This window comes from Narcine bancroftii, chromosome 3, assembly GCF_036971445.1.
Source record: "Narcine bancroftii isolate sNarBan1 chromosome 3, sNarBan1.hap1, whole genome shotgun sequence".
Classification (NCBI taxonomy): domain Eukaryota; kingdom Metazoa; phylum Chordata; class Chondrichthyes; order Torpediniformes; family Narcinidae; genus Narcine; species Narcine bancroftii.
In genome coordinates this window covers 262,197,072-262,223,095 of record NC_091471.1, presented here as the reverse complement: position 1 = coordinate 262,223,095, position 26,024 = coordinate 262,197,072, and the positions used below count along the sequence as shown (strand labels likewise).

Here is a 26,024-nt window from a genome sequence, read left to right as displayed (position 1 = left end):
TTTGCTCACCTCTCCACCTCTGATTTCCCCCAATGATCACTGGATTGTAAACCTCTGACTTTCCTTTCCTGAAATTAACAATCAGTTGCTTAGTTTTAGTGACAGTGCAATTTTTGGTACACTATTCAACTAAGTTTTCAATTTCCCTCCTGTATGCTGATTCATTCCCCTTCCTTTACACAACCCACTACCATGGTATCATCGGCAAATTTGTAGATGTTATTGTACTGAGCCATACAGTCATAGTTGTTAAGCAGGGGTTCCCAACCTTTTTGTTCTTTTGTACCCCTTGGGTATTTTGTAGGTTCCCGTGTACCCCTAAAAATTAAGGATTTAAAAAAAAAGACATCTGACTGCAGATGTATTGTGCAGTAGTGGTTATTCTCTCAGACCCAATGTACCCCCTGAAAAGTGCAAATGTACCACTGGGGGTACATGTACCCCAGGTTGTGAACCCCTGGTGTAAGGTGAGTAGAGCAGGGGGCTAAGAACACAGCCCTGTGGTGCTCCAGAACTGATGGAGATTGAGGAGAAGTTCTTGCCAGTCCTTACTGATTGTAGTCTGGAGGAGAGAAAATCCATGATCCAATCTTGCAGATCTGCTTACCATGTCGTACCTTATAAAATGCATTGCTCTCGCCCATGTCGACAATGACTACCACTATTCTTTTGTTAATCAGTCTCTTCCAAAAGTGTCAACTGTTAATGCAATTGGATCCTATCTCTCTGAATGCCTTCCAGTAACTTATCCATGAATGTTAAACCTGATTGCTCTCTAGATCACAGGCTTATCCTTGCAGCCAATCTTAAAGGGACAAAATGAGCTACCTTCCAGTCTTTTGGCTCCTCCTCACAATTTCTTCCCTAGCTTCCCACAGGGTCTCCCCTCGCTTTGTTTCATTGCCATCTAGCTGCCCATTCTGCCAGCCATGAAGTTTATTACTATCCTTCTCACAGACCAATATGCATCCAAGTTTTGTATCATTTGGAAAATGCTCTAAGTCCAAGTAATTAAAATATTAAAGGAAGTAGTCCTAAGTGATTGTGCACTTTTGTCTGAAATGTATGGTAACCTTTTATTGCTCTTTTCTGTTTCTCAGTCAAATTTCTAATGCTGTTACAGCTAGTTTTTATTCTGTCTTCAGCCTTGATGACGTCTGTTGTATAGAACAGGTTGAGAACCCCTTATCAGAAGATCCAGAAACCAGTATTAGCGCCAACATCACGTCATAAGTGGGGGGGGGGGGGGGGTGGATTCAACGTCTGATGAGGTTCTGACACACTAATGCCAGTTTGATTACAATAAGTTTTTTTTTAAAAACCCGAACTGTTTCTGGCTGGGAAGATGCTAACTGGAGCTGGGTTCAAGTCTTCCGCATTGCCTGCAGTCGGTGACCGTGACTCCATTTTCAATATCGGGTGTGGTGGCATTGAAGAAGTCGCCTTGGGCTCCCGGGCAGGAGTGGGGACTGAAGTCAGGCCGGTGGTAGGGAGGTGTCAGGGACTGGTGATCTTTGATTGTAAGCAGAGATCTATTTTTTTAAATTTTGGTAAGTACTACACACTATTTCATGTCTAACTCAAAAAGTCTGCAGTTTGTTGTTGCTGTTTAGCCACTGATGCATGTATTTTGCTGATGCTACTGTGCTGCTTAGTTCATTTGTTCGGAAAACTAAAAACCTGAAAACCCCTATCGTTCGGATAGGGGTACTTGACCTGTACATTATTAAATGTCTTCTGGAGAACTATGTATTACATCAACCATATTTCTTTTTACTCTGTAATCAAAACAAACCTTTAAAACAAAACATGCCTTTAACAAACTGATTTTGGTCCTCAAATCAATCCACATTTGTCCAATGACTCATTCTGTCCCTGTTTATTTTTTTCCTCGAACTTGCCCCAACACTGAGTAATTACAGACCAAAACTGGTCTGTAATTGTAGGTTTTATCACCATCTTTGAGGATATAATATTCATAATTTTTCAGTCTTTTGGCACCCAACCTAGATATTTCAAGGTTCCTTTTTATTGTCATGTTAAAATTAGTACATGTTAGACTTTTGTCGACTGCAAGGCAAACAATGTCACTGAATATTGTCAGGTGACCCTAACAAAAAGAGAAGCAGTCCTTTCAGAAATACTGAGTGTCTGTGGATTTGCCTCCAGTGCTCCTGCAGCTGCACAGACTTCAGTTCAAACCAACGGATCTCCAGTATGATCAGGAAGCTTTCAGTGCTTGAGGCTCATCGGGAGCCTTTCTTGCTCTCAGCACTCTCTTGAATCCCAGTTCCAATACCTGCTTCCCATGAACCATTCTCCAACAGCTTGCAGTCTGTGAGAGACCTTGACTGCAAGTCGCCAATCACCCTCAGCCTGTGTCGGTTCTTCATCTACTGAGTCACTTCCCTGTAGGGTTGTCTCCCATGCTTCTCATTGAGGGAGGGAGGAGTGTTTTCCCTGTTTTGGAGTCTGGAACCCTTAATGATTGGCACTGCCATTTTGGGCACAGACCTTTGGTTTCAGGATTTTTTAAAAAAGCCACACCGTAAACTACTTTAATAGGCCATTTTAAAGCCTGCATGGAGTCATTGGCATCAGGACCAGCCAGTAGGACACTTGGAGTAGCGCTGTGTCTCTGTTCCATGTGCACAAGATCCCCACCAGCAATTGGGTGGTTTCCTCCATCATCTTCTTGGGATGTTAGATGCATTTCACTTGGGCCAGATGATTTGTCCAACAAGTATAGCTAGCCTTACTAACATCCTGTACAAACAAAATGCTGGAAGCATGGGCATTTATGAGAAGAGAAACAGACAGTGTTGAAACCTGAGATTCCTTCATCAAATTGACAGTCAAAAATTGAATCTGCTTCATGTCCTGGAAAAGGGGAGGGGAGGAGAGAAAGAGAATGCTGGAACTGACTGATGGGTAAATAAGAGGTGGTGAGATCAGCTGATAGAAGGTGAAGAAGGCTTGTTAATCTCAGTTTATCTGTCAAAAGAAATGCAAATTGGAGTTGAACAGGAAGGAGAGGCAGGGGGAAGGAATAGAAAGAAATCAAAGTGTGCTGAGAATGGTTTATGTTAGGTGGCATCTCTCAAACTAAAAAATCTTTTTGACATGACTTTTAAAAATAGCGAGTTTTGACTTAATGTAAAAATGGCTCATCTGAATTTGACAAATTCAGAGTTGAATCTTGAGGGCTGTGATATGTGGTGAGAACATGAGATACAGTACAATTCTCCAAACTTGTTCTGGTCTTTGGAGCAATGTAGGAGGCCAGAGACAAATCCAAGTGGGGAAAAATAGAGAATTAAAGTTTCAGCCAATTCGAAATCCAAGGTCATCTTTGAGGACTTGATGTAGATATTCTGCAAAATGTTCGTCCAATCTGTTAGATTTCTCCTTTGTAGAGGAATGTTTCTGGAACTTTAATTTGATTACCGTATTTTTGGCCCATTCAGGTTGTCAATTACTTCATCCTTTTCTCATGCTTAAGCAGTATCTTATTTCTGATGTACTAGTTTATTATATCAACTATGCCTCCATGTGTTAAATACTTTTGACTCTTTTAAAAAAAGTTCCACCTCCTTTTAAAACACTTTTTAAATCATATACCCCTAACATATTTTTGGATTTTGTTTTCTGTATTAGTTTCTGGTTTTTCCTCATGTTTTCTTTATCTAATATCTAATCAGTCTGGATCTCGTGTATTAACAACATGGGACCAATTGTGTGGTCTTTTCTGCATTGTTTAACATGAAATATTTCCCTTCTGGAGGTGTACATAAAGTTTAAAATCTCTCTGCCAAAGGCCTCCCACTGTTCGGTTACAGTTGCCTGCCAAGCTTTGACTTGAAGTTTCCCGGGCCAGATCGATTCTCATCCTGTTGTACTTGGCTTTTCTCCACTGAACTTTTTTTTACCTTCCTGTTGCCTACATCCTTTCCAGTTGCAATTCTAAATCATATCTTTCTTCTAGATGTCGCCACACTTGGTGCAGCAATACCACATGAAACTCTTGTAAATATATTTTGGAAATTCCATCCTCTCATCCCTTGTATGCAATCAGCATTTGGATTTCTGAAGTCCCTCACAATTTTTAAGGTAGTTTTTTTTTTGCACACATCTGCAGTTTGCTTGCATATTTTGCACCTTGGTCCACAGAATAATCCTCTGATTTGTCATTTTATTTGATGCTGTACATCTGTTAAACCAGCACATTGTTCTTCCACTTTAACAATCTTTCTGATGCCTCTCTAGGTCTCTACCAAAACCATAATTAATACTTTTATTACTTCTGTTTACCATTCCAATCTCCTAACTAGCTCCTATCTTTTTAAATTTTATTTAATTGTTTGCATGATTACAGGAAAAAGTGAATAAAACATTAATCAAATATCCATAACCAATGATACAAAAAAGTTCTTTTATATATTTTCTCCCTATTCCCCCCTCCCACCCAAAAGTAAGAAAAGGAAAGAAAAGAAAGAAACACCTACCATATAATTAGCATAGACAATCATTAATTGTTATTAAAAATTACTAATTAAGAGGACTGGATAAGATGGGTAGATGAAAAATTATCCATAAAATCCATATATAGTTTGCAAATACTATATAAAAAAAAAAAATTTCAACTCTATTCCTTAAATACCATGCTCCTGTTCGGCTCCGAATCATGGGTCCTTACCAGCATCACCTACAGCTCCTAGAACGCTTCCATCAGCACTGTCTCCGCTCCATCCTCAACATTCATTGGAATGAACCAACATCGAAGTACACGAGCTGGCAGAGTCCGCAAGCATCAAATCCATGCTGCTGAAGACCCAACTGCACTAGGTGGGTCACATCTCCAGAATGGAGGACCATCGCCTTCCCAAGATCGTGTTCTATGCTGAGCTCTCCACTGGCCACTGAGACAGGTGCACCAAAGAAGAGGTACAAGGACTGCTTAAAGAAATCTCTTGGTGCCTGCCACATTGATCACTGCCAGTGGGCTGATCTCGCCTCCAACCGTGCATCTTGGCGCCTCACAGTTCGGCGGGCAGCAATCTCCTTTGAAGAAGACCACAGCGCCCACCTCACTGTCAAAAGACAAAGGAGGAAAAACCCAACACCCAACCCCAACCAACCAATTTTCCCTGCAACCGTGCCTGCCTGTCCCGCATCGGAATTGTCAGTCACCAATGAGTCTGCAGCAGACGTGGATATACCCCTCCATAAATCTTCGTCCATGAAGCCAAGCCAAAGAAGAAAAGAACATTTTTTTTTCCAAAGGTATACAATTTCTCATCTCATTATACCATCTACTTAACACTTATCTATTATCTTTCCATGATATCGCTATATATTCCTTTCCAGTTGCTATTGCAACACTTAAAAAAAAAAAAAAAAAAAAAAAAAATGTTCTTGGTATTTGTCCAATTTCAATTTTGTTTTCATAACTGTCTCCAAGTAAAAATATTCTTGGATCCTTTGGTATTGTTATCTTCATATTTTGCCCTAATAATAAACTCAGTTCATTCCACCTTTCCACTTTTTCACAAGACCACACTGAATGCAAAAAAAGTCCCTATTTTGCACATCGAAAACACTTATTTGAATAATTAAGATTAAGTTCATTTAACATGTGGAGTATAATACAATTGATGAAGAAAGCTATATTGAACCATTTGATTTCTAACATTTACTGTATTCATAACAGTGTCATAACAATTTTGACCAAATCTCCTCCTGAATTTGTATATTTAAATTTTTCTCCCATCGGATTTTTGATTTATATAAATCTTTTTTCTTTATAGTATCTTGTAATTTTATATACATATTAGTAATAAATTTCTTAACAACAAATGTATCTGTTATATCTTCAAATTGACTTTGTTTAGGGAGTTTCAAATCTGCTCCCAGTCTCATTTTCAAATACTTTGAGGTTTTTGTCCTCCTGTTATCAACAGGATAAAAAACCAGCTTGGATTCAGATAGAAATGAATAAAATTGGTGAGACTATTCCGGAGTTAATTTTGTATAAATGGAATAGTGAGTCATTTAAAGGAAGTAAAGATTTTTCTGTATTGAAACATTTTAAACATCTGGAATAGAATTCATATTGAGAGAGGAATTAAAATTTATTAATTAGCAAAAAATGTTGTTAAAACAAAATCAACTTCCTTTTTGAATAATTCTTTATTTGATAATTGGTAGAGTAAAGGTATATAGAGAATAAAAGATTGTTTCTTAGGATCTTTTTTCTTAAATTTTGATCAATTAAAAGATAAATACAATATACATAATACAATTTTTGCATATTATCAATTAACTAGCTCCTATCTTCTACGTTCCATCACCTCAAATTGTTTCAAAACATTGCAGTCTTCTAGCTTCTGTTTGGTTCTGACCTGCACAGATGGGTTCTCAACCCAACAGCTTCAATTTTTAAAATCCTGCCCGAGTTTTCAAATCCTTCTAATAGTGCCTCATTATCTCAGTCAACTACCCTGAAATATTACTTTGTTCTGTAATGTCCTAGTTTGCAGCACTATTTTTGTCAATTCGCATTATGTGCTCTAACTTGGTCATTTGGCCTTCTGTCTCCAAAAGTATTGCACATTGTGTTAATACAAATGACCCCTGCATTCTTGGGGGAGGGAGAGGTGTGTTCCAAAAAGAAAACTGAATTAAATTGCAAATTCTGCATAATACAAGCAGGTCATCTGTGCATATATGAAATGCTAGTTGAAAAGAATTTTTGCTTTTGCACAAGTCTGTGAGCAAATTTTATTTTGCATCTGAGCTTTTGGATCCTGATTCGTAAGTTAAGAATTCTATGGTTGCAACAGGGTTGCCCGTAATCGTGCAAAACATGTTTGTATTTTTATATTGGTATCAAAAATTTCGTGAAAATGAAACCCAAAACCCAGAGATGTGAACCAGGACTGATGTGGACTTTCATTCTACTTCATGCTGGGGTTTGATTGTAACAATGCTTTTAATTTATAAATTCTGTCTTGATGCCATTTCCAAATCAAATAATCCTGGCAAACTTCTAGTAACTTGATTCAATTTTATGTTGAAATAACTAAATGAAGTTTTAAATTAAAACAGTGCTTTCCACCATTTGAGTTGCTGCTGTCCTTATTCTGACTTTGTGGGTGTAGATGTGGTTTTTAACCTTTCTTTCCACTCACACATCACTTTATGTATTCCCTATGCCGTAGCTGCTCTATGTTCAATAAGGGATTACTTAGTGGTATGTGAGTGGAAAGAGAGTTTGAAAACCACTGTTTGTGCCTAATTGACTTTTGTGCATAGTTTCATAACTCCAAAGGAAATGGGCCAAAGACAATTTTTCTCAAGCAAAATATTTCAGTAACAATTGGGTCCAGAGCAGTGGTTCTCAACCTTTCTCCCTCCTCCCCACCCCCCTCCCCCACTCAAAAATCACCCAAAGTAATCCGTCTAATCAGAGTACCGCTGGCATAGTTATTACTTAAGGTGGTTTGTGACTGGAAAGAAAATGTTTGAAAACCACTGGTAAAGATGCATGCTAAGCAATTATTTAAATAGCAAGTTCCCATCTCTCCAAATAATTTATATTCCTCTTCAAAAGAATACCCATTTTTCTTTGCCCGGCTGCTCGTGTGGACCCGACCGTGAGTCCACGCACCAGCCACCCAGACATTCCAAATTCCTGATGCCCTAGCTGTCTGCTCATTCAAGCTCCTGACCACAGATCTCTGCCCTGATCCCCCCCAACCGCCTGCCCATCTGATGCTCCTACCACGAGATCGCCAATTGGTCCTGACCATCCGAACTCTGGACGCTTTGAGCAATGCAAATACTTGCTGAAGTCGTGTGAACGTGGATCCCTCCCTTGGCCCGAAAAGTGGTCCAAAAAAATTTGACAATTACAGGATAATATATTGTGTGTTACATTAAATTGCGAATCCGGGTTTTCCATTGGCTGAGTTTTTTTCTCCTGTTGTTTCTGCAAGGCAAATCTCTTTACTGAAAATGTAACTTGTGTTTGCTTATTGCAACGGGTTTCAAGGAGTATATACAATTTAACATTGAAATGCCTAAGGAAATGAATAGGGGGGGCATGGCAAGATGGTGTAGAGTCTAGACGTGTAATCTCGACCTCTCTGGCCAGACTTTTAAATACTTGTTTTTTTAACCCTTTGTTTTCAACTTTAAACTTTTAAAATTTTAGTTTAAAGTATTAAGGAATTATTATGGCCACTAATGGTAAAAACTAAACCTCAAGTTCACAAGAAGTTACATTTTCGAAGTGCTGAAGATTTGGGGCCTAGACAACTTGATACAGCCCCAGGTTCAATCTCTTCATTGTCTAAACCCCAAAGATTGCCTGTGGGGGCTTGAAAGAAAATCTATTGCTCACCAAATGAAGGATGGTGCTGGAATTACCCATTCTCCGGAAGAAGGTGGGTGTTCCCAAGAAGTGGACCCCGATTTGGAAAGCCTTTCGATTTCAACGGAGGGAGCATTGTTGGAAATGCATCAGGTAGCATTTCAATCTGAAGAAATCGTTTTTCTTTGTGAATTGATGAAAAAACGAGATGCGGGGTGAGACCAATGGGTGCCGTCGCTGGGAGTCCAGACCCGCAGTAAAACTTTTAAAATGCCTTCTGTTGAGTTGCAGCAGGAGCTGCAGTTACCTTGTTCTGCCACTATGTCAGAGAGAGCAGGGCTGAGCTTTACTGAATCAGTGTATGCAATTAAATGCTATTGTTCAAGCTGTTATAAAACCTGGAATGGATTTGTTGACATCTCAAATGAATGAAATGGTTCAAATGAATGCTGGTATAAGTTCAGAATTAAATATGGTTAAAGCACGTGTGGATGCATCTTATGAAGAATTTTTAAAATTTCAGACTGCTTTTTTGGACTGTAAACAAGTGACTTCTAACACAGAAAAAGTGTTGAACGTGGAAAAATCAATCATAGAACTAGGAGAACGTGAAAAGGAGCGAGAAAGAAAAACAGATTACTTGGAGAATCAAAGCAGAAGGAATAATGTGAAAATTGTTGGTTTTCCAGAAGGGATAGAAGGACAAGATCCTCTTAGTTTCTTTAAAGACTGGATTCCGCAAATATTAGGGCAAGAATTTTTCTCTGGGGGATTGGTACTGGAAAGAACCCATAGAGCTTTAAGAAGAATACCCTCAGCTGGTCAACCACTGAGACCGGTAATAATTCAATGTTTGAATTATTTGGACAGAGAAGCAATACTTCGACTTGCAGAACAAAATGCAAGACAATGACAAACCCCATTATTGATTCAGAATAGCAGTCTTTTTTAATCCTGATTTGAGTCAAGAGGTCATTCAACGTCGATTCAATCCAGTTAAAGAAGTTTTGTGGCGTAAGGGTTATATGTCCACTTTTCGTTACCCTGCAGTGTTGAAGATGTTTTATGGAGACTTATCAATTTCGGTTTTTTGAAACTAATCGTGAAGCAATGATTTTTGCTGATTCATTGCCAGATACAAGAGGACAAAGACATAGTCCACCATTATCTCCAAAAGAAAAATCTGGTTGCTCTGGAAATGGAAGAAATGGCAGAAATGGGAAAAAAGGGAATGGAAAGAGTCCACCTCCTTCTGAAATGGGATCTTCGAGATTGGAATCTTCTGGATGAAAAGAAGAATTTTCTTATTCTATTTTTTCTTTTGTTATTAAGATATTTTGATGTTACTGACTGTTTTGCTGGGGAGGGAGAGATTTGCACTAAGTTCTTTACTAGTCATCAGCCACTGGTGGGTGACCCACACCCAATTTTTGTTTAGGGGATTGCTACCTATTGGTAGCTTTTTTTTTGGGGGGGGGTTTCTTTGTTTTTAATTTGTGGTTTTTTTTTCTATTGGAGGGCCTATATACGTTGATTTGAGTTTTTATATAAAGATATTATTGGTATTTAGTAATAATAGATATGTCAAAGTTGAGGTTTGCTACTTTTAATGTTCGAGGATTAAATAGTACGATTAACGTAAGCGAGTCTTGGTGTATATTAAGAAAATGAAAATTGATATTGCCTATTTACAAGAAATACATTTGAATGTGAAGGAAAGCGTGAAATTAAAAAGGGACTGGGTTGGGCATGTATATTCTTCTTCATTTTAATTCTAGAGCTAAAGGTGTAACAATTTTGATACATAAAAATTTATCTTTTGAATTACAATCAATGGAGGAAAAGGCAGGATGTATTCTTAAATTGAATGGTAAGATTTTTAGTGAATTTTGGACTTAATATTTATGCCCCAAAAGCAGATGATGAAATATTTATTTCAGATGCATTTTTATGTTTGGGTCAGGCTAATGATAATATTTTAGTTGGTGGTGATTTTAATTGTGTTTTGGAACCTTTATTAGATAAATCTCCAAAGAAAGTTAAAAAATCCAAGATGGCAATTCAGGTCCAAGCATGGATGAAAGATCTTAATTTAGTAGATATTTAGAGACATCTTAATCCAAAGAGAAAGATTTTTCCTTTTATTCATCTAGACATGAATCATTTTCAAGGATTGACTTCTTTTTAGTATCGGCACATTTACAAGGGAAAATACAACAAGCGGAATATAAAAGTAGGGTGATTTCAGATCATTTTTTGTTATATTTTACATATGAAACTTCTGAGAAAACTCAAATAGCTTATTGTTGGAAATTTAATACAATGTTGTTAAAAAATAGGGAATTGATTTTTTTGAAAAAACAAATTAATTTTTGAAAGAAAATTCTAATTCTGTTCAAAGTAAGTATGTATTATGGGATGCTATGAAAGCCTATTTGAGAGGACAAATAATTATACTTCTAAAATAAAAAATAATCAATTAAATCAGAGTCTTGAATTAGAGAAACAGATCGATAAGTTAGAAAAGGAATTTCAGAAAGATGCTACAGAAGATCAGAAAATAGAATTATCTAGGCTGAAATTGAAATATAATACTTTGCAATCTTATCAATTTGAATGTGTGATTAATAGGACTAAACAACGGTATTACGAATGGGGAGAGAAAGCACATAAGGTATTGGCGTGGCAATTAAAGAAAGAACAGATATTGAGGACTATTAATGCTGTTAGATGGAATTCTCTTATTACTTATAAACTTCATGAGATTAATGATGGATTTTATAAAAAGTTATATACATCTGAAGGAAAACAAGAAACCGGATTGATTGATCATTTTTTATCACAGTTGAATTTACTGATATTAGATGATGGAGATATACAGAAGTTAGAAGAACCATTTACTGATTCGGAAATTAAAATGGCTATGCTAGAAATGCCGAACGGTAAATCGCCTGGTGATGATGAATTTTATAAAATTTTTTGATTTATCTACAGTGTTTGAGGATGTATTACGTCAAGTTGGAGAACATTATGAATTACCTGAGTCTTGTTCTAGTGCTTTAATTACAGTAATTCGTAAAAAAGATGAGAGATCTTTTGAAAGTATCTTCATATAGACCAATTTGTTGTTAAATGTAGATTATAAGTAATGGCTAAAATATTAGCAAATAGATTGGCTAAATTTTTTACCAAAGTTGATTCATATTGATCAAACAGGTTTTCTAAAGAATAGATATACTTCAGATAACATTTTGTGCGTGATTAGTTTGATTAATAGATTTCGACAATCTTTAGATCACCCGATGGTGATATCCTTAGATGCAGACAAAGCATTTGATAGAGTTGAATGGAATTTCAAGTTTTGGAGAAATTTAAGCTTGATCCTTTTATTGGTTGGATTAGGGGTCAATATAGTAAACCGGTAGCTAGAGTATTGACGAATGGTTTGAATTCGGAATCTTTTAAGTTAACTCGATCAACATGTCAAGGTTGTCCATTATCACCAGCTTTGTTTGCATTAGTGATTGAACCTTTAGCACAGTTGATGAGACAAAATACCCAGATATAAGGTATGAAAGTTTTAGATGAGGAGTATAAAATTAATTTATTTGCTGATGTATTGGTGTATTTAACAAACCCAGCTCAGTCACTTTTGCATTTGAAGGAATGTTTAATACAATATGGATGTCTTTCTGGATATAAAGTTAATTGGGGAAAAAAGTGAAATATTACTGGTAAGTGAAGGAGATTATTCAGTTTGTAAGAATATTATTAATTTGAAGTGGACTGATCGAGTTAAATATCTGGGTATAATTTTGAGTGTTAATTATCAATTTTTATATAAATTAAATTATGCTCCATTAATGAAAAAATTAAAACATTTGATTAAATGGAAAGATTTACCTATTAATTTAATGGGAAGGATAAATACAATTACGATGAATATCTTTCCACGTATACAATATTTGTTTCAATCTATTCTGTATTTACTTGATAATTTTTTTTGATATTTGAATAAAATGGTTAGGGAGCTTTTATGGAGGGGTAAATTTTCGAGAGTAGCTTTGAATAAATTAACTTGGAAATATGAGTTGGGGGAACTACGTTTACCACATTTTCAAAATTATTATGAAGTAACCCAACTTAAATTTATCAGTTCATTGATGGATTTGGTACTGCCTCCCAGTTGGGCTAAAATTGAGATGGCAAGTATTTCTGAATTTTAAATACATCTGTTTTTGTTTAGATGGAATATAAATTTGTTACAACAATATAATGTGCCTATACTAAAACATTTAATGAAGTTATGGATAAAGAAAAATAAAATGATAGGCTCTTGGGGTAAATTATTGGCCTTGACTCCGTTGTATAATAATCAACTTAATTTTTGTTTCCATAAATAATCAAAGTTTATTGCATTGGAGATTTAAAGGTGTGAAAAATTTGGGAGATTCTTTTAAAGAGGGTACGTTTTTATCTTTTAATCAGATGAGGGAAGATTTTGGTATTGATTTCTTTATTATCAAATTCAATCTTTGGTAATGTGTTTGGTAGAGATATGATTTTACCTAAAATGACTAAATTTGAGACTTCTTATGAAGGTACCAGAGAATGGTCATATTTCATATGTATCAAATATTACAGGATGGTATGGATAAAATGGGTTGGGATAGATCTAAAATTAAATGGGAAGATGATTGGTTAGATATCTGTTATGATAGTGTAACTAGATTGATAAATGCACGTTATGCAATGATTAATTACAATTTTTTTTACATCAATTATATTTAACACCTGAAAAATTAAAAAATATGGTTTTAATGAATCAGATTTGTGTTTTAGATGTGGTGATACGGTTGGAACTTTTTTTATGCTGTTTGGTTATGCATACATATACAATCTTTTTGGAAGAAAATTCAATCTTTTTAGAATACCTGTATAAGATTAAAATAGTTTTAGATCCAACAGTATTTTTATTGGGTAGTTTGCAACCTCTGAAAAGTTTGGGATTAGATAAGTTCCAGCTTGCTTTTGTATATTTAGCTTTATCCGTAGCGCAAAAAATGTATTGCTAGTACGTGGAAAGATACCAATATGATTGATATTAATAGATGGCATAATGAGATGAAATACTGTTTAATAATGGTAAAAATTGCATATGTTTCGCATGATAATTATATTTTTTTAATTAATAAGTGGCTGTTATACTCGGAATATTTATATTTCAATTTATATTGACTAGATTTCAATATGTATATTTAACTTCTTAATATTTTTTTCTTATAGCTCTCCTTAGGAGAGTTGGCTGAAAGGGGGGAGGGGGTCCTTTTTTCTTTTTTTCTATATATATATATATAAAAAAAACAAATGTTCATGTTTAACTGCTGCATCTGTCATATTTGTTTTTTGAACGAATAAATAAAGTTTAAAAAAAAAGGAAATTAATAGATGGCCAAAAGCTTCTAGGTTTTAAAAAAAAAGCTGAATAAAGAATTGGTAAGAGCAAAGGATTGGTAAGAGCAAAGGAGGGAAACTAAACTTCCACTAGGAGGAGAGACTGGTTGGTCTTGGTTGTCAGGTATAGCAGTTGTCTGAAGCTCAGCTCAAATTTGTGTAGGATAGCAAAGTTTTGAACAATTGGGTAATTATTAGGAAAGTAATTGTATTAAATGCATTAGATGAAAGTGTTCCTTTAGTCTTTAATCTGAACCTTAATATTTGGAAAGGGCCTAATTTAATTTGCAAGCTGCAGGAAAGTTCTGTGGCTCCACCTAGCATGTGCTGGAGTCACAGGCACCTATCAAGAATTAAATTTACAGGAATAGTATAAATGTGTGTGTTGTTTCAATTTGTGGTGCTGTATCGTTTTAAATAGCCTTCACATCAATCTTCAAAGCAATTTAGTTTTAAAAATATTGACACAACATTCCATTATCTGTTTCTCTGGTCACTTTTTACCAAAAGGAGAGAGATAAATGAGGTCAGGGCTAAATTACAGATTACTAATAAACTAATATCCCAGTCCTCATTTCCCATTGGATGCATAACCTCTGTCATGGTAGACATGTCTTCCACCATGAATACTGACTTATAATAGTAGTTTAAAGCTTTGCCATTTCCTCGTTACCTAATACTTCCAAGGAACTGACATTCAGTTTAGCCAGCCCTTTTCCTCTTTATATAATAAGAACTTTTACTGTTTTATATTTTGTGCCAATCTTTTTTAATAATCTACCTTCCCTTTCTATATTGATCGCTGTGGTTCTTTGTTGCTTTTTAAAGTTTTCCCAATCTTCTAGTTCTTGGCAACTTTGTACATACGGGCTTTTAGTTTGATATTTTCCTTGCTTTTAACTCTTTCCTGATCTTCCTGAAGAATGACGCCTCATATTCCAGGCTGCTGTTCATCAACTTCAGCTCAGCATTTAATACGATTATTTCCCAAAGGCTGGTGGTGAAGCTGTCTTGGTAGGATTCAGCAGCCCTCTCTGTAACTGGAATCTAAACTTTCTAACAGAAAGATTACAGTCCATCTTGTATGGCAGCAGAATGTCCCACCTTCATGCGGAGCCCTGGTGAACCTCTGGGCTGTATGCTCAGTTCACTCCTGTTCATGCTACTGACCCACTACTGCAATGCCAAGGCCAGCTCCAACAGCTTCATCGTTTGCTGATGTCACAACGTAGTTGGTCTTATTAACAACAATGAGTTGAACTACAGAGAAGAGGTGGAAAATCTTTATGATGTGAGAATAACCTGAGAGATTGGGGTCCTTTATGGTGTTGGCTGTCACCTTGATGTAGCACACCTCACATAAGTGTGTTCCATGGATGACAGATCCGAACCTGTGATCGACCTGGCTTTTTTTTTGCTTTGTGTTCCTGGGCACTTGATTCCTAAACCAGACTATGATGGAATGGAGCCTGTTCCTATACTTTCTGCAGTGCCCCCACCTGTGAAAGTTTGAAAGAATATTTTATGGCTTGCCAAATCTTCTCAGACTAAAAGTAGAGGTGTTCCTTGAATGCTGGAAATCTGAAATAAAAACAAATTGTGGATAATAATCAGCAGGTCAGACAGCAATTGTAGAGATGAAAAAGTATCTTTTCAAGTTGATGTCCATTCATCGTAATTAATAATGTGTGCATTCAGTTTTTGAGCTATAATTTTGTTTTATTGCCCCAATTGCCTTGCTGCCTGTCCGATTAACCTGTTAGTTTTGAATTTTGGGTATAATACAACGTGCCTGATGTCAAGGCACGCTTGTATTGTCCAACTGAAATGGAAGTTTAAGTGGATGGTGTGTTACTCTTTGACTTGCTGCAGACTTTGTGTGTGTGTGGAGGGGGGGGGGGGGGGTGTTTTGGTATGGCTGTGTACTGTTGAGTACAAAGTTGCAATATACAGATCTACTTACAATGAAAGAATGCTGATATTTCCAAGTTGAGATAGAGTACATTGAAAGGAAATCTGGGTGTTAATTTTTAGTCTTGGTGGTAGAAATTACAAGTCTGGGAGGTGCTAAAAAGGTATATATAAATGAGTGCATTTTGCAGACAGCACATACTGCAATAAAGATGGACTGAAGAGTCGATGAGGAAAAATAAAATTGGAGGGGGAGATATTGGAAATGCGATCAATATAGAAAGGGAAGGTAGATTATTAAAAAAGATGGCACAAAATATAAAACAGTAAAAGTTCTTGTATAAAGAGGAAAAGGGCTGGCTAAACTGAAATGAGCTTCAGTCCAGCTTCAGAACCCCAGGTTTGATCCTGATTTTTAGCCATTGTTCCTATAAATTTCCATAGTGTAGGTCAGTGGCAAGGAAATAAAGGTATATGGGGGTGATGGACAGAGATTTTTGAGGAAAATAATGGAATAGGATTGCTCTAAGAGCAGCCATGGTCAATGGGTCAAATGGCTGTCTCCCGTGTGGAAAGGAAATATGAATAAAATGAGAGCAATGACTGCTAAAGTTTCTTAGAAATGTGTAAGAATGGAAGGTTCAGCAAAGGTTAGTTTGGGTTCAGATTTGTTGTCAGAATGCATCACGTACAACCCTGAGATTCCTTTTTCCTGTGGGCATGGCAAAATTACCACTAATTGGTAGTGCAAAAAAACTGTACATGTAAACAAAGAACTAAATATAATGAATGTGAACTGTGCAATAGAGATAACAAAGAAAATCAATGAAGTTCACAAGTAAGAGTCCTTGAATGAATCCCTGATTGTGTTTGTTGTTGAGTTTGATAGTGGAGGGGTAGCAGTGAGAACAGTGTGAGTGGTGAAGGTCTTTGCTGATTGTTTCTCCCCTCTGACAGCAGTGTTCCCTGTAGATGTACTCAGTAGTGGAGAGGGTTTTGCCTTTGATGTCCTGGGCAGTGTCCACTACCTTTTGGAGGGACTTGTGTTCAGGGGGTACTGGTGTTTCCATACCAGACTGTTATGCATCCAGTTGGCACACTTTCCACCATGCCTCTAGAAATTTGCCAGGGTTTCTGATGTCCTATCAAACCTCCTGGGGAAGTAGAGGGAAAAATTACTTAGCAGTGATATTCCTTAGAATTTCTTACCTTTTAAGAGCAAAAAATCGCACTGCATGGCATTCTGTGATTTGCAGCGGCACATGACAATGTGCCAACAACTACAAAAAGTTCTGTGAGGGCAGAAGAGCTACAAGGCACAGTATTCATCTTTGCTTGTGAAGGAATGGGCCATGATGAAGTGGGGAAGAGAAAATGTTGAATGGGAAGTTGGTTCGAAAGACTGTTCAAAGCTCTGAGGCATGTTTTTAATTGTATCTCTTCATTAAAATATTTCAAAGCTCTTTCACATCTTTCGTTTCCTTTCCTTGAAGTATTTACTCATTGTGCATCTTTTGCTGTTTTTAAGAAAAGTTTTTGTTACTTTTGTGGCAATTTTCCTCTTCCACCATTTCACTCACTTTTCAAATCTAGCCTGCTATACTTTCCAGACCAAATTTTCTTTTAATTAATTATTATCAATATTATCACTATGTTGAAGTTGTGTGCACTCACATGCACACAATTTTATTTCTCATAACCAAATTTGGGAATATCTGATCTTTGTAGGGAAAATGACAGGTCTGCATATATTTTAAGAATGTATTTCTCTTTCGTGCTCCCATTCTGCCTTGCTTTCCCCCACGCCTTATGCCTTGCTCTCCCCAACTCTTATGAAGCACCTTTTACATGTTGGTTTATCTCATGCAAAAAATTAATCTTTGGCTCCATGTGATCTGCACTGGTGAATTGCTTTTTCTCCTGTTATAAAAAAAATCTTTTTGTATGTTTAATGTGCTTGGTTTGTGGTGCCATGTTTTTATTGGAGTACAGGCAAACAAAAACCATAAACTGAGTTATTGTAGAAAATAGCAAGAACATGAAGCTACTGAAAATAAAATACTGGTTACATTCATGTTTTATTCCCATTCCATTTGATAAAAGATCAATACAACATAATGCTTCCAATGACCTGAATAATTTAAAAACTTGTAGCTCCAGACCTATTCCTAGAGTAGGTATGCATAATCTCAAAAACAATTGTATTGGCCACTGATACATTTACACTTGCAGAACCTATACTGATTGGTGCAGGGAATAAATTATTCAGTGGTTACTGTACTTGAATCTGAACTTATTGCAGGGACAGAACAGATGGTCTTTTACCCATGCTTTAAGTTGCTTTGTATCTGCAGTTACCATGGTGTTCCGGCATACTAGCGTGATGGCTGAAGATCAAAAAAAAATCCTTAAACTAGTTAATGATTAGTCTGTGATTAAGGATGCTTAAGAAAATGAGTGTTTTAAACTGAGGAAATACAGGCTTCAAAATTTAAAATAGCATTTTTAAGGTTTAAAAGAAAAACAGTTGAAGCTTAAAAACTGAATAGTTATTTGCATTTTATAATTTTTAAATCAAGTCAGTTGCTTGCATTATATTTAGTTCTATGCAACCTGTTAACGTGAATGGTTTTGTGAATACATTGTGATCAGGGTTGCAGTTGACAGACTTGGCTTTGCCATTGAAAATGGGAATACTGAATTTCCTAGAAGCTTTGCTTGGTCAAACAATGGATATAGGGTTGTAATCAGCACTGCATTTTAATGCACAAATTTAGCATTGATCTGGTGCTTTATAGATTCTAGAATTTGGGGCAGGACTAAATAGTAAATTATTGTCTGGAGAGAATTTCGAATTCATCTGCATTTAGTCGGGGTTGTAACAACCTAATAACACTGTCAGTATTACTGCTGAACGTGAGCTATCTGAGTAAAGTTATAAAATGAATCTTTGGTGCCAATTGATTGTAGCACTGAAATTACTTATCTTCATGGCATTCTTCAGGATTGGGGATGGCCAACTTCCATTCCTGGTATGAGTACTATGGTAGCTTGAGGCCCAATGTGTGAACTGTAGATGGAGCAAGTGGTGGCAGACTAGAAAGTGTGGTGGGTAGTTTGAAATGCTCCACTCTTACTGCCACTTCAGTGTCTTTGCATGAGCTCTGTTCTTGGTACCATTGGGAATGCTGCTTTTTGTTTTCACAAAGCTATTACTGGAACAGACATCATTAGGAGTCGACATAGATGTATTTCTTCAAGGAAGTTTTAAGCCTATCTGACTTTTGTTTGATTGTTTATCTCTTATGACAGCACAGAATAACATTTATTTTTGCTGAAATGGCATTGGTGATATTTGTCTCATGACTCTAGTTGGTACTCCTGTACTCAGACATGTAGATGGGCAGTCATATGTCTGATGTATTAAGAGTTGTGCCAGGTTTGAGGTCTTGATCTTCAAATTTTACCTGTTTTTCTTTATTGACCAAAGGCTATGCTAGTGCATTGAAGGCAGTGATGAATTTCATTATTGATATCTGCCTTTGACAAGTAGTGCCCCCTGCTCTATGGGTGTTGAGCCTTGAAAGTAAGAATTGTTAGATAACTAATGCAATAAGTGCAGGCTGGCAGATGTCAATTTTCTTGCAGTGTTTTGGGTAAGGGATGGGATGAGTTTTGGAGGGGAGTAAAAGGAATAATTCTTCCACCCTTGGGTTGGATGTAATCTGGAATGCTGCTTGAGTGGTGGAAATGAGTATTCTTGCAACATCCAAGAATGATCTGGTAAGGATTTGAATTGGTAAGAAGTGGAAAACTGGTAAAGGAGATTCATGTAAATGAGTAATTATTGGTAGTCAGTATGGGCTTGATATGCCCTAGTCCTGTGTGATACTTGGTTGTAAGGCCTATTCTCCTGTGTTTGAGTGAAAGCATCACTGATGACTTGGAGCTTAGCCTTAGTGTGAGAAATTGCACAGCTAGTGTGAAGCATGTGTGCAAATGACATGAATGAATAGTTGATCAGAAATTGATATTGGACATCATTCTTTTGTTTGAAATGTTATTCTGTGGATAGTGTCAGAAACAAATTTGGATTCCATGGTGGGACGAAGCATTCTCACTTGGAGATGAGATTCGTGATGCAAGGTGCTGCAACCATTGTAGAATAAGAATTGTGTTGGATGGTAAAGGATGAGAAACATTAAGACCCATACAATTTATTATTAGTACAAAACTAATTCTTCTGACAGTTTGTTTCTCCATATTGCTCATTTTTCAAGAACTTGAGAGATATTCCTTAATGTTTTCCCTATTTCCTACGGTAAAGTATTTGAATATCAAAATTTTGACTCCTCAGCAATGAAGGAAGGATGATGTATTTCCATGTCAAGATTAAATGCATGATTTGGGGAGGAGCTTTATAATAACCTAACTGCTCTTGTCACAGTTGGAGCAAAAATGGGCTGATGGAGAATGTTTAGCAAGTTGCTGTAATGCTTCTTGTCGGTGTGCACAATGAATGCACCCATGGTTCACTACTGGTGGGGGAGATAAATATTTATGATGAATGAAGAACAAATTATCATTAGTTTGTCAAAGGGCAAACATGAACTTTGTGTTCTAATTGTGCTAGAAAATGTGAAAACTAGTATTTCTGTTTTCCAACCCTATCCCACCTGATTATGAAAACCCACAGTACACTGGGTACTTAATTCACTAACTTGATCAGCACCTTTTGGGATTGATAATTTTAGACCAGGCATGCTCTCTCCCTTCTCACTACTTAAGCTATTCGTATGTATAGCAAGAGAGATCGCTGATTTGTGAAAATCACTGAAGCTGGCACAAGAGTATTGACCACTTAGTATTTGCCATTGAACGACCAGATGAGGCCCTCAAGCAGCAGACCTTCCGTCTGTAGGGTGAACAACCAGATGAGGCCCTCGAGCAGCAGACCTTCCGTCTGCAGGGTGAACGACCGGATGCGGCCCTCAAGCAGCAGACCTTCCGTCTGCAGGGTGAACGACCGGATGCGGCCCTCAAGCAGCAGACCTTCCGTCTGCAGGGTGAACGACCGGATGCGGCCCTCAAGCAGCAGACCTTCCGTCTGCAGGGTGAACGACCGGATGCGGCCCTCAAGCAGCAGACCTTCCGTCTGCAGGGTGAACGACCGGATGCGGCCCTCAAGCAGCAGACCTTCCGTCTGCAGGGTGAACGACCGGATGCAGCCCTCAAGCAGCAGACCTTCCGTCTGCAGGGTGAACGACCGGATGCGGCCCTCGAGCAGCAGACCTTCCGTCTGCAGGGTGAACGACCGGATGCGGCCCTCAAGCAGCAGACCTTCCATCTGCAGGGTGAACGACCGGATGCGGCCCTCGAGCAGCAGACCTTCCGTCTGCAAGGTGAACGACCGGATGCGGCCCTCAAGCAGCAGACCTTCCGTCTGCAGGGTGAACGACCGGATGCGGCCCTCAAGCAGCAGACCTTCCGTCTGCAGGGTGAACGACCGGATGCGGCCCTCAAGCAGCAGACTTTCCGTCTGCAGGGTGAACGACCGGATGCGGCCTTCAAGCAGCAGACCTTCCGTCTGTAGGGTGATGTTGTTTCTTTTGACCAAGCAATTCTATTTGATCTGATGTTTAAACATGTGTAGTGACTCTGAATTGATTTGGGTGTATTTCCTTCACGTTCACAGCCACAAGGGATAGGTGAGCCTAGTGTCTACCATGCAGTGATTGTAATCTTCTTGGAATTCTTTGCGTGGGGATTATTGACGACTCCAATGCTTACTGTGAGTATAACTTGCACAATTACATTTCATTAAAATGGTGTCCTGCCCACAGATTCAGTGCGCAAGTTCATTAGACAAGACTAATCTTGCCCCTTCTGGTTTCTCATCGATGCATTCACTATACATTGATAGTTATGCTTGGAACCAACCAGTGAGTAATTCTTGCCCATGTTTTGTTCGTACAATTGGTTACAGGAATACTGATGGGCTGTTGATTGCTGCAAATGTGCATATAGCATGAAACTTCAAAAGTGAAAACTGGGCAGTAGGAAAAATGTAATGTGATGAAACAAGTATTACATCTGTATTACTGGACAGTATCTGACATTAAATTCATACAGACAATGGCAGCACCAAAATAAATGACCCTCTTAATCAATATGGAGGCATTATTGGCTTTCATCCTGGCTTCAAGAGGCCATTCCTTTGTGAGATTGGTACTAGCAACATCTAAGCAGGTTAGCGAGAGTTCTCAACTGATGGCTAATTTTGTAATCCTATAATAATTTCAACCTGTAATGTCATTTTTCTTCAGGTTTTACACCAGACATTTCCTCAGCATACATTTCTAATGAATGGACTTATTCATGGGGTGAAGGTAAGAAAATGCAATCGCATACTTGACCTGGAAGCAAAGTTTGCTCTGTTCCATAGTGTAGGTAAATTTGAGGTGTTTTTATGGAGGGCCTCCACTTCAAGGCCAGCTCCATCGTCAAAGAAAAATCTCCACATTCCTTTTTAGAGAGCAGCCCTAAAAGGCTGAGGGGCACCTCAATGCATCGTCCGGAGCCAATGTAGGTGGGCCAACTGTTGCTGTGGTGCCGCCCATCAACCTAACCACATAAGTGTGCGGTGAGCAATGGCTGTCTTTGTTACCCATAATCCTCCACACAACTGGAACTACTCTGGGAAACAGACCGGTTCCAGCTGCATGTGGGATGATGGGCAACGAGTCGGCCATTGATCATCTGCCCGACCAAATCTGTTTTAGAGAAAAATCTAGCTTTCCCAATATGAGGTTGACCCCTATCCAACATTGTCTTCCTCTGCTTGCTCCTGGGCACTTTCGCCACCTTTGGTGGCTCCTCAGCGTCCATCGCTGTGACTTCGCCCTCTCCACAGCTTCATCATTTGGGCAGAGAGCACCAGGCCTGCCCACAGAAGCACACTGTAGCCCCAAGCCCCATATCTCTGAGCTGTGAAATCAACCTGGTGGTGTTGCAATGAACACAAAACACTGAAGGTTCTGAGGGCAAGAATAGCTGGAAAGGCTGGGCAGGACAATTAACAGCTGTGTGGAGAGGACGTAGACCAGGCTTCAGAATGATGACCTCTCATCTAAGAGGGATAATGCTGAAATGTGAAAGCATCTATGCAGGTCTTGACTAGGTCCTGGGCTGGCTGTATCATTGCAACATTATCAGCTCACCCCAAGCCAGCTGCTTGCAGCAACTGTACATTTATGAAGTGAGGTGGAGCGCATGATCATTGGGCCTACCCCCTGGAAGAAACAGGGTCGGCATCTTGGAGCTGCTCCCAGAGCATTTATGTAGGTAGGGTGAGCGAAGTGAGGGTGGAGGATCTCAGCCTTTTACACACATTTTTACTCTACAAAAGGGCCTCTAGACATTCCTTGAAGAATAGGCATTTTTTTTCTATTGACCTGTAGTGGAATTCTGAAACTTCTTCTTGGCACATCTATGAAGAGAAATGGATCAAAATAATCTGTTATGGGCACTTAGTAATGGATATTAATGCTGATCTTCCAAAGAAGTATTTCATAAAGATTTTTTCTATTTAAAACAAAGTAAATTCACTAGTCATCTGCTTGATCTTCCTGATCAGGTGGGGACATTAAAGATCCTTTTTTATATTTAAAAAAAAAAATCACTTTAAAATAGACTGACTTTGATTATCTGAAGTGAGCTGCAATTGATGCTCTTGGCTATTTTAAAACAAATATAATTTCAGTCACTTAGATTCCCCTTGTACCCACATCAGTAATTTTGCTCATCGCTAACATCCTTCAGGGAGTTGGCTGTCTCTGAAGGTTTTTGGTTCACTTGCCAGTTCATCTGCTCTGTGCTTCCCACATTGTTTTTATTCAATTTAAAAATTTATCCCAGCAAACCCACTTTGCCTGTGCTTGTTTTGCTTTCTGCAACAAAACCATTGCATGTATGCACATCTTCTGTGTACAATTGTGCTGTTTTGGTAGGTCTTGACAGCAGCTATTCAATTATGTTCTGTGAATAGGTAACCCCTTTATAATTTCTGACAAATCCCCTCTATGATTGCATTCTAGCTGTTTTAGTTTAATTAAGTTGCTGCATGCTTGTATTCTATGTGTGAAAAATTTGTTTTGTACATTTGATTAATGCATATGAATGTCTTTCTTGTGACACACCTGCATGCATGGTTCACTTTTACTGACAAAACAGCCCAATAAAGTTCCTGCAAGTGTGTTCTGTGCTGGCATATTTTGCCTTGTCAACAAAGCTGCTGTGCACATGTATTTTGGTTTTGCCAAATCTGCACGTGTCTGGTTTTGTGACTGTCTTGGCTTGTGGCTGATTTGTAATGATGAACGAAGTCTCGAGTTCTAATGCTTTGTTTGGATCTCCAGGGAATATTATCATTTCTCAGTGCTCCTCTCATTGGAGCATTATCGGATGTTTGGGGCAGGAAATCTTTTCTTCTCTTAACTGTATTCTTCACCTGTGCCCCAATTCCTCTCATGCGAATAAGCCCTTGGTGAGTTTTGCGTTGATGCATTTTACTACTTATTGTTGCATATTGTCCATTTAAGACATTTCAGTCATGATGTTGATGGAGATGCAAAATCTCACAAACTGCTCATTCACAAAAATGGGTCCATTACCCACAATTGAAACATGATGGGCATTGTCAAATTGAACTAAGTAAAATCACCAGCCAATATTTAGAAGTGTTAATCTTATCTCCATGTAGTATAAGCTGGTGTAATTTAATTTTTTTAGTTATAAATATGTGATATACCACTAATTTGGGTATAGTTCATTAAGTGACATGTTTTGTGTTTGTGTTCCAATATTCAATAATTTTTAAACTATTCTCTGCAGGTGGTACTTTGCAGTTATTTCCATGTCTGGGGTATTTGCAGTCACGTTTTCAGTGATCTTTGCCTACGTAGCAGATATAACTCAGGAGCATGAGAGGAGCACAGCTTATGGACTTGTAAGTCACTAAACTGTTGCTTGAAAATAAGATTCCCTTCTATTGTGGGGCTTGGGTTTTTAACCATCAGGAACCCTTGTCTAATCACAATTACTGATGTGTTGATCAAAGACATTTTCTACCTACTACTCTTCTGAGTTAGAAAGTTTTGTTTTCATGAAATCTTGAAGCTTGTAGGCAATGGCTCATTTAGGCTTTCATGCCTTTGACGTTTTGCCCTTGCCCGGCTGTCAAAATCTATTGCAGTTATTTAGATGAGACTATCTAGTGTAAATTTTGCATGTTTGCTCATGAATTCTTTAGCTGAGAGGGTTAAATGAAGGTTTATACAAACTTTACCCTCTCAGCTAAAGAATTTAATAAGCAAACATGCAAAATTTACACTAGATATTCTCATCCAATAATTGCCATAACTATATAAATAAAAACCTGGTTGTCTGAATTACAAGTAATTAAGGTCTACTGTTTGAGTAGAGAATAAAAACTTGCATTATGTATGACCCTCATAAAAATTGCATTTGGAATACTGTAGGTAGGTATCCCTACCTTAGCAAAGAGCAAATTTGAATCGAGGGAATGCAACAAAGCTTCATCAGATTGATTTCTGGGATGGATGCTATGTTGTATTAAGCAGTTGGACTTGAACATCTTTAAAGAGATTATAAAAATGAGAGATGATCTCAGTGGAAGATAAAAATTTGTCTAGAGCTTGCAAAAGTAGATATAGGGATTGTGTTTGCCTGTACAGATGCAGGAGTAAATATTACAATAGAGAGGCGGCCTGTCAGGGCAGTGATTTTTAAAAAGATTTTTTTTCCACCTGAAATGTTATGAGGTTTTATAATTCTTAACCCTACGAAAACTCATTTCCTGTATGTTCCAAACAGATCTATATGTTTTAGGATATTAATATTTTTATTTAAGTAATGCCTTTACTGAGTAGTGGGTGCAGGCATGAGGGAATGAATTACCTACTTCTGCTTTGATTTGTATAAAGCAGGTACAACCTTTTCCTCCCAATTGCAGGTATCTGCAACATTTGCAGCTAGTCTTGTGACCAGCCCAGCTATTGGAGCGTACTTGTCATGGGCATATGGAGATAATTTGGTGGTAGTTCTTGCCACTGCCATTGCCTTGCTGGACATCTGTTTTATTCTTGTGGCTGTGCCGGAATCTTTACCAGAGAAGATGAGACCTGCTTCTTGGGGAGCACCAATTTCATGGGAACAAGCAGATCCTTTTGCAGTAAGTATCTGATTCATTCACCAGTCATTGATT

General features: G+C 37.8%; 1 protein-coding gene across 2 annotated transcripts in view; it reads left to right on the top strand.

Moving 5' to 3' along the window:
• Positions 1 to 26,024, top strand: part of LOC138758643 (hippocampus abundant transcript 1 protein) — a 54,498-nt gene that overhangs the window by 4,731 nt on the left and 23,743 nt on the right. For both annotated transcript variants that reach the window (XM_069927905.1, XM_069927906.1), the window contains exons 2-6: positions 21,435 to 21,530; positions 22,066 to 22,128; positions 24,157 to 24,284; positions 24,632 to 24,746; positions 25,773 to 25,991. In XM_069927905.1, the coding sequence (XP_069784006.1) occupies positions 21,435 to 21,530; positions 22,066 to 22,128; positions 24,157 to 24,284; positions 24,632 to 24,746; positions 25,773 to 25,991 (621 nt within the window). The remainder of the gene's footprint in view (positions 1 to 21,434; positions 21,531 to 22,065; positions 22,129 to 24,156; positions 24,285 to 24,631; positions 24,747 to 25,772; positions 25,992 to 26,024) is intronic.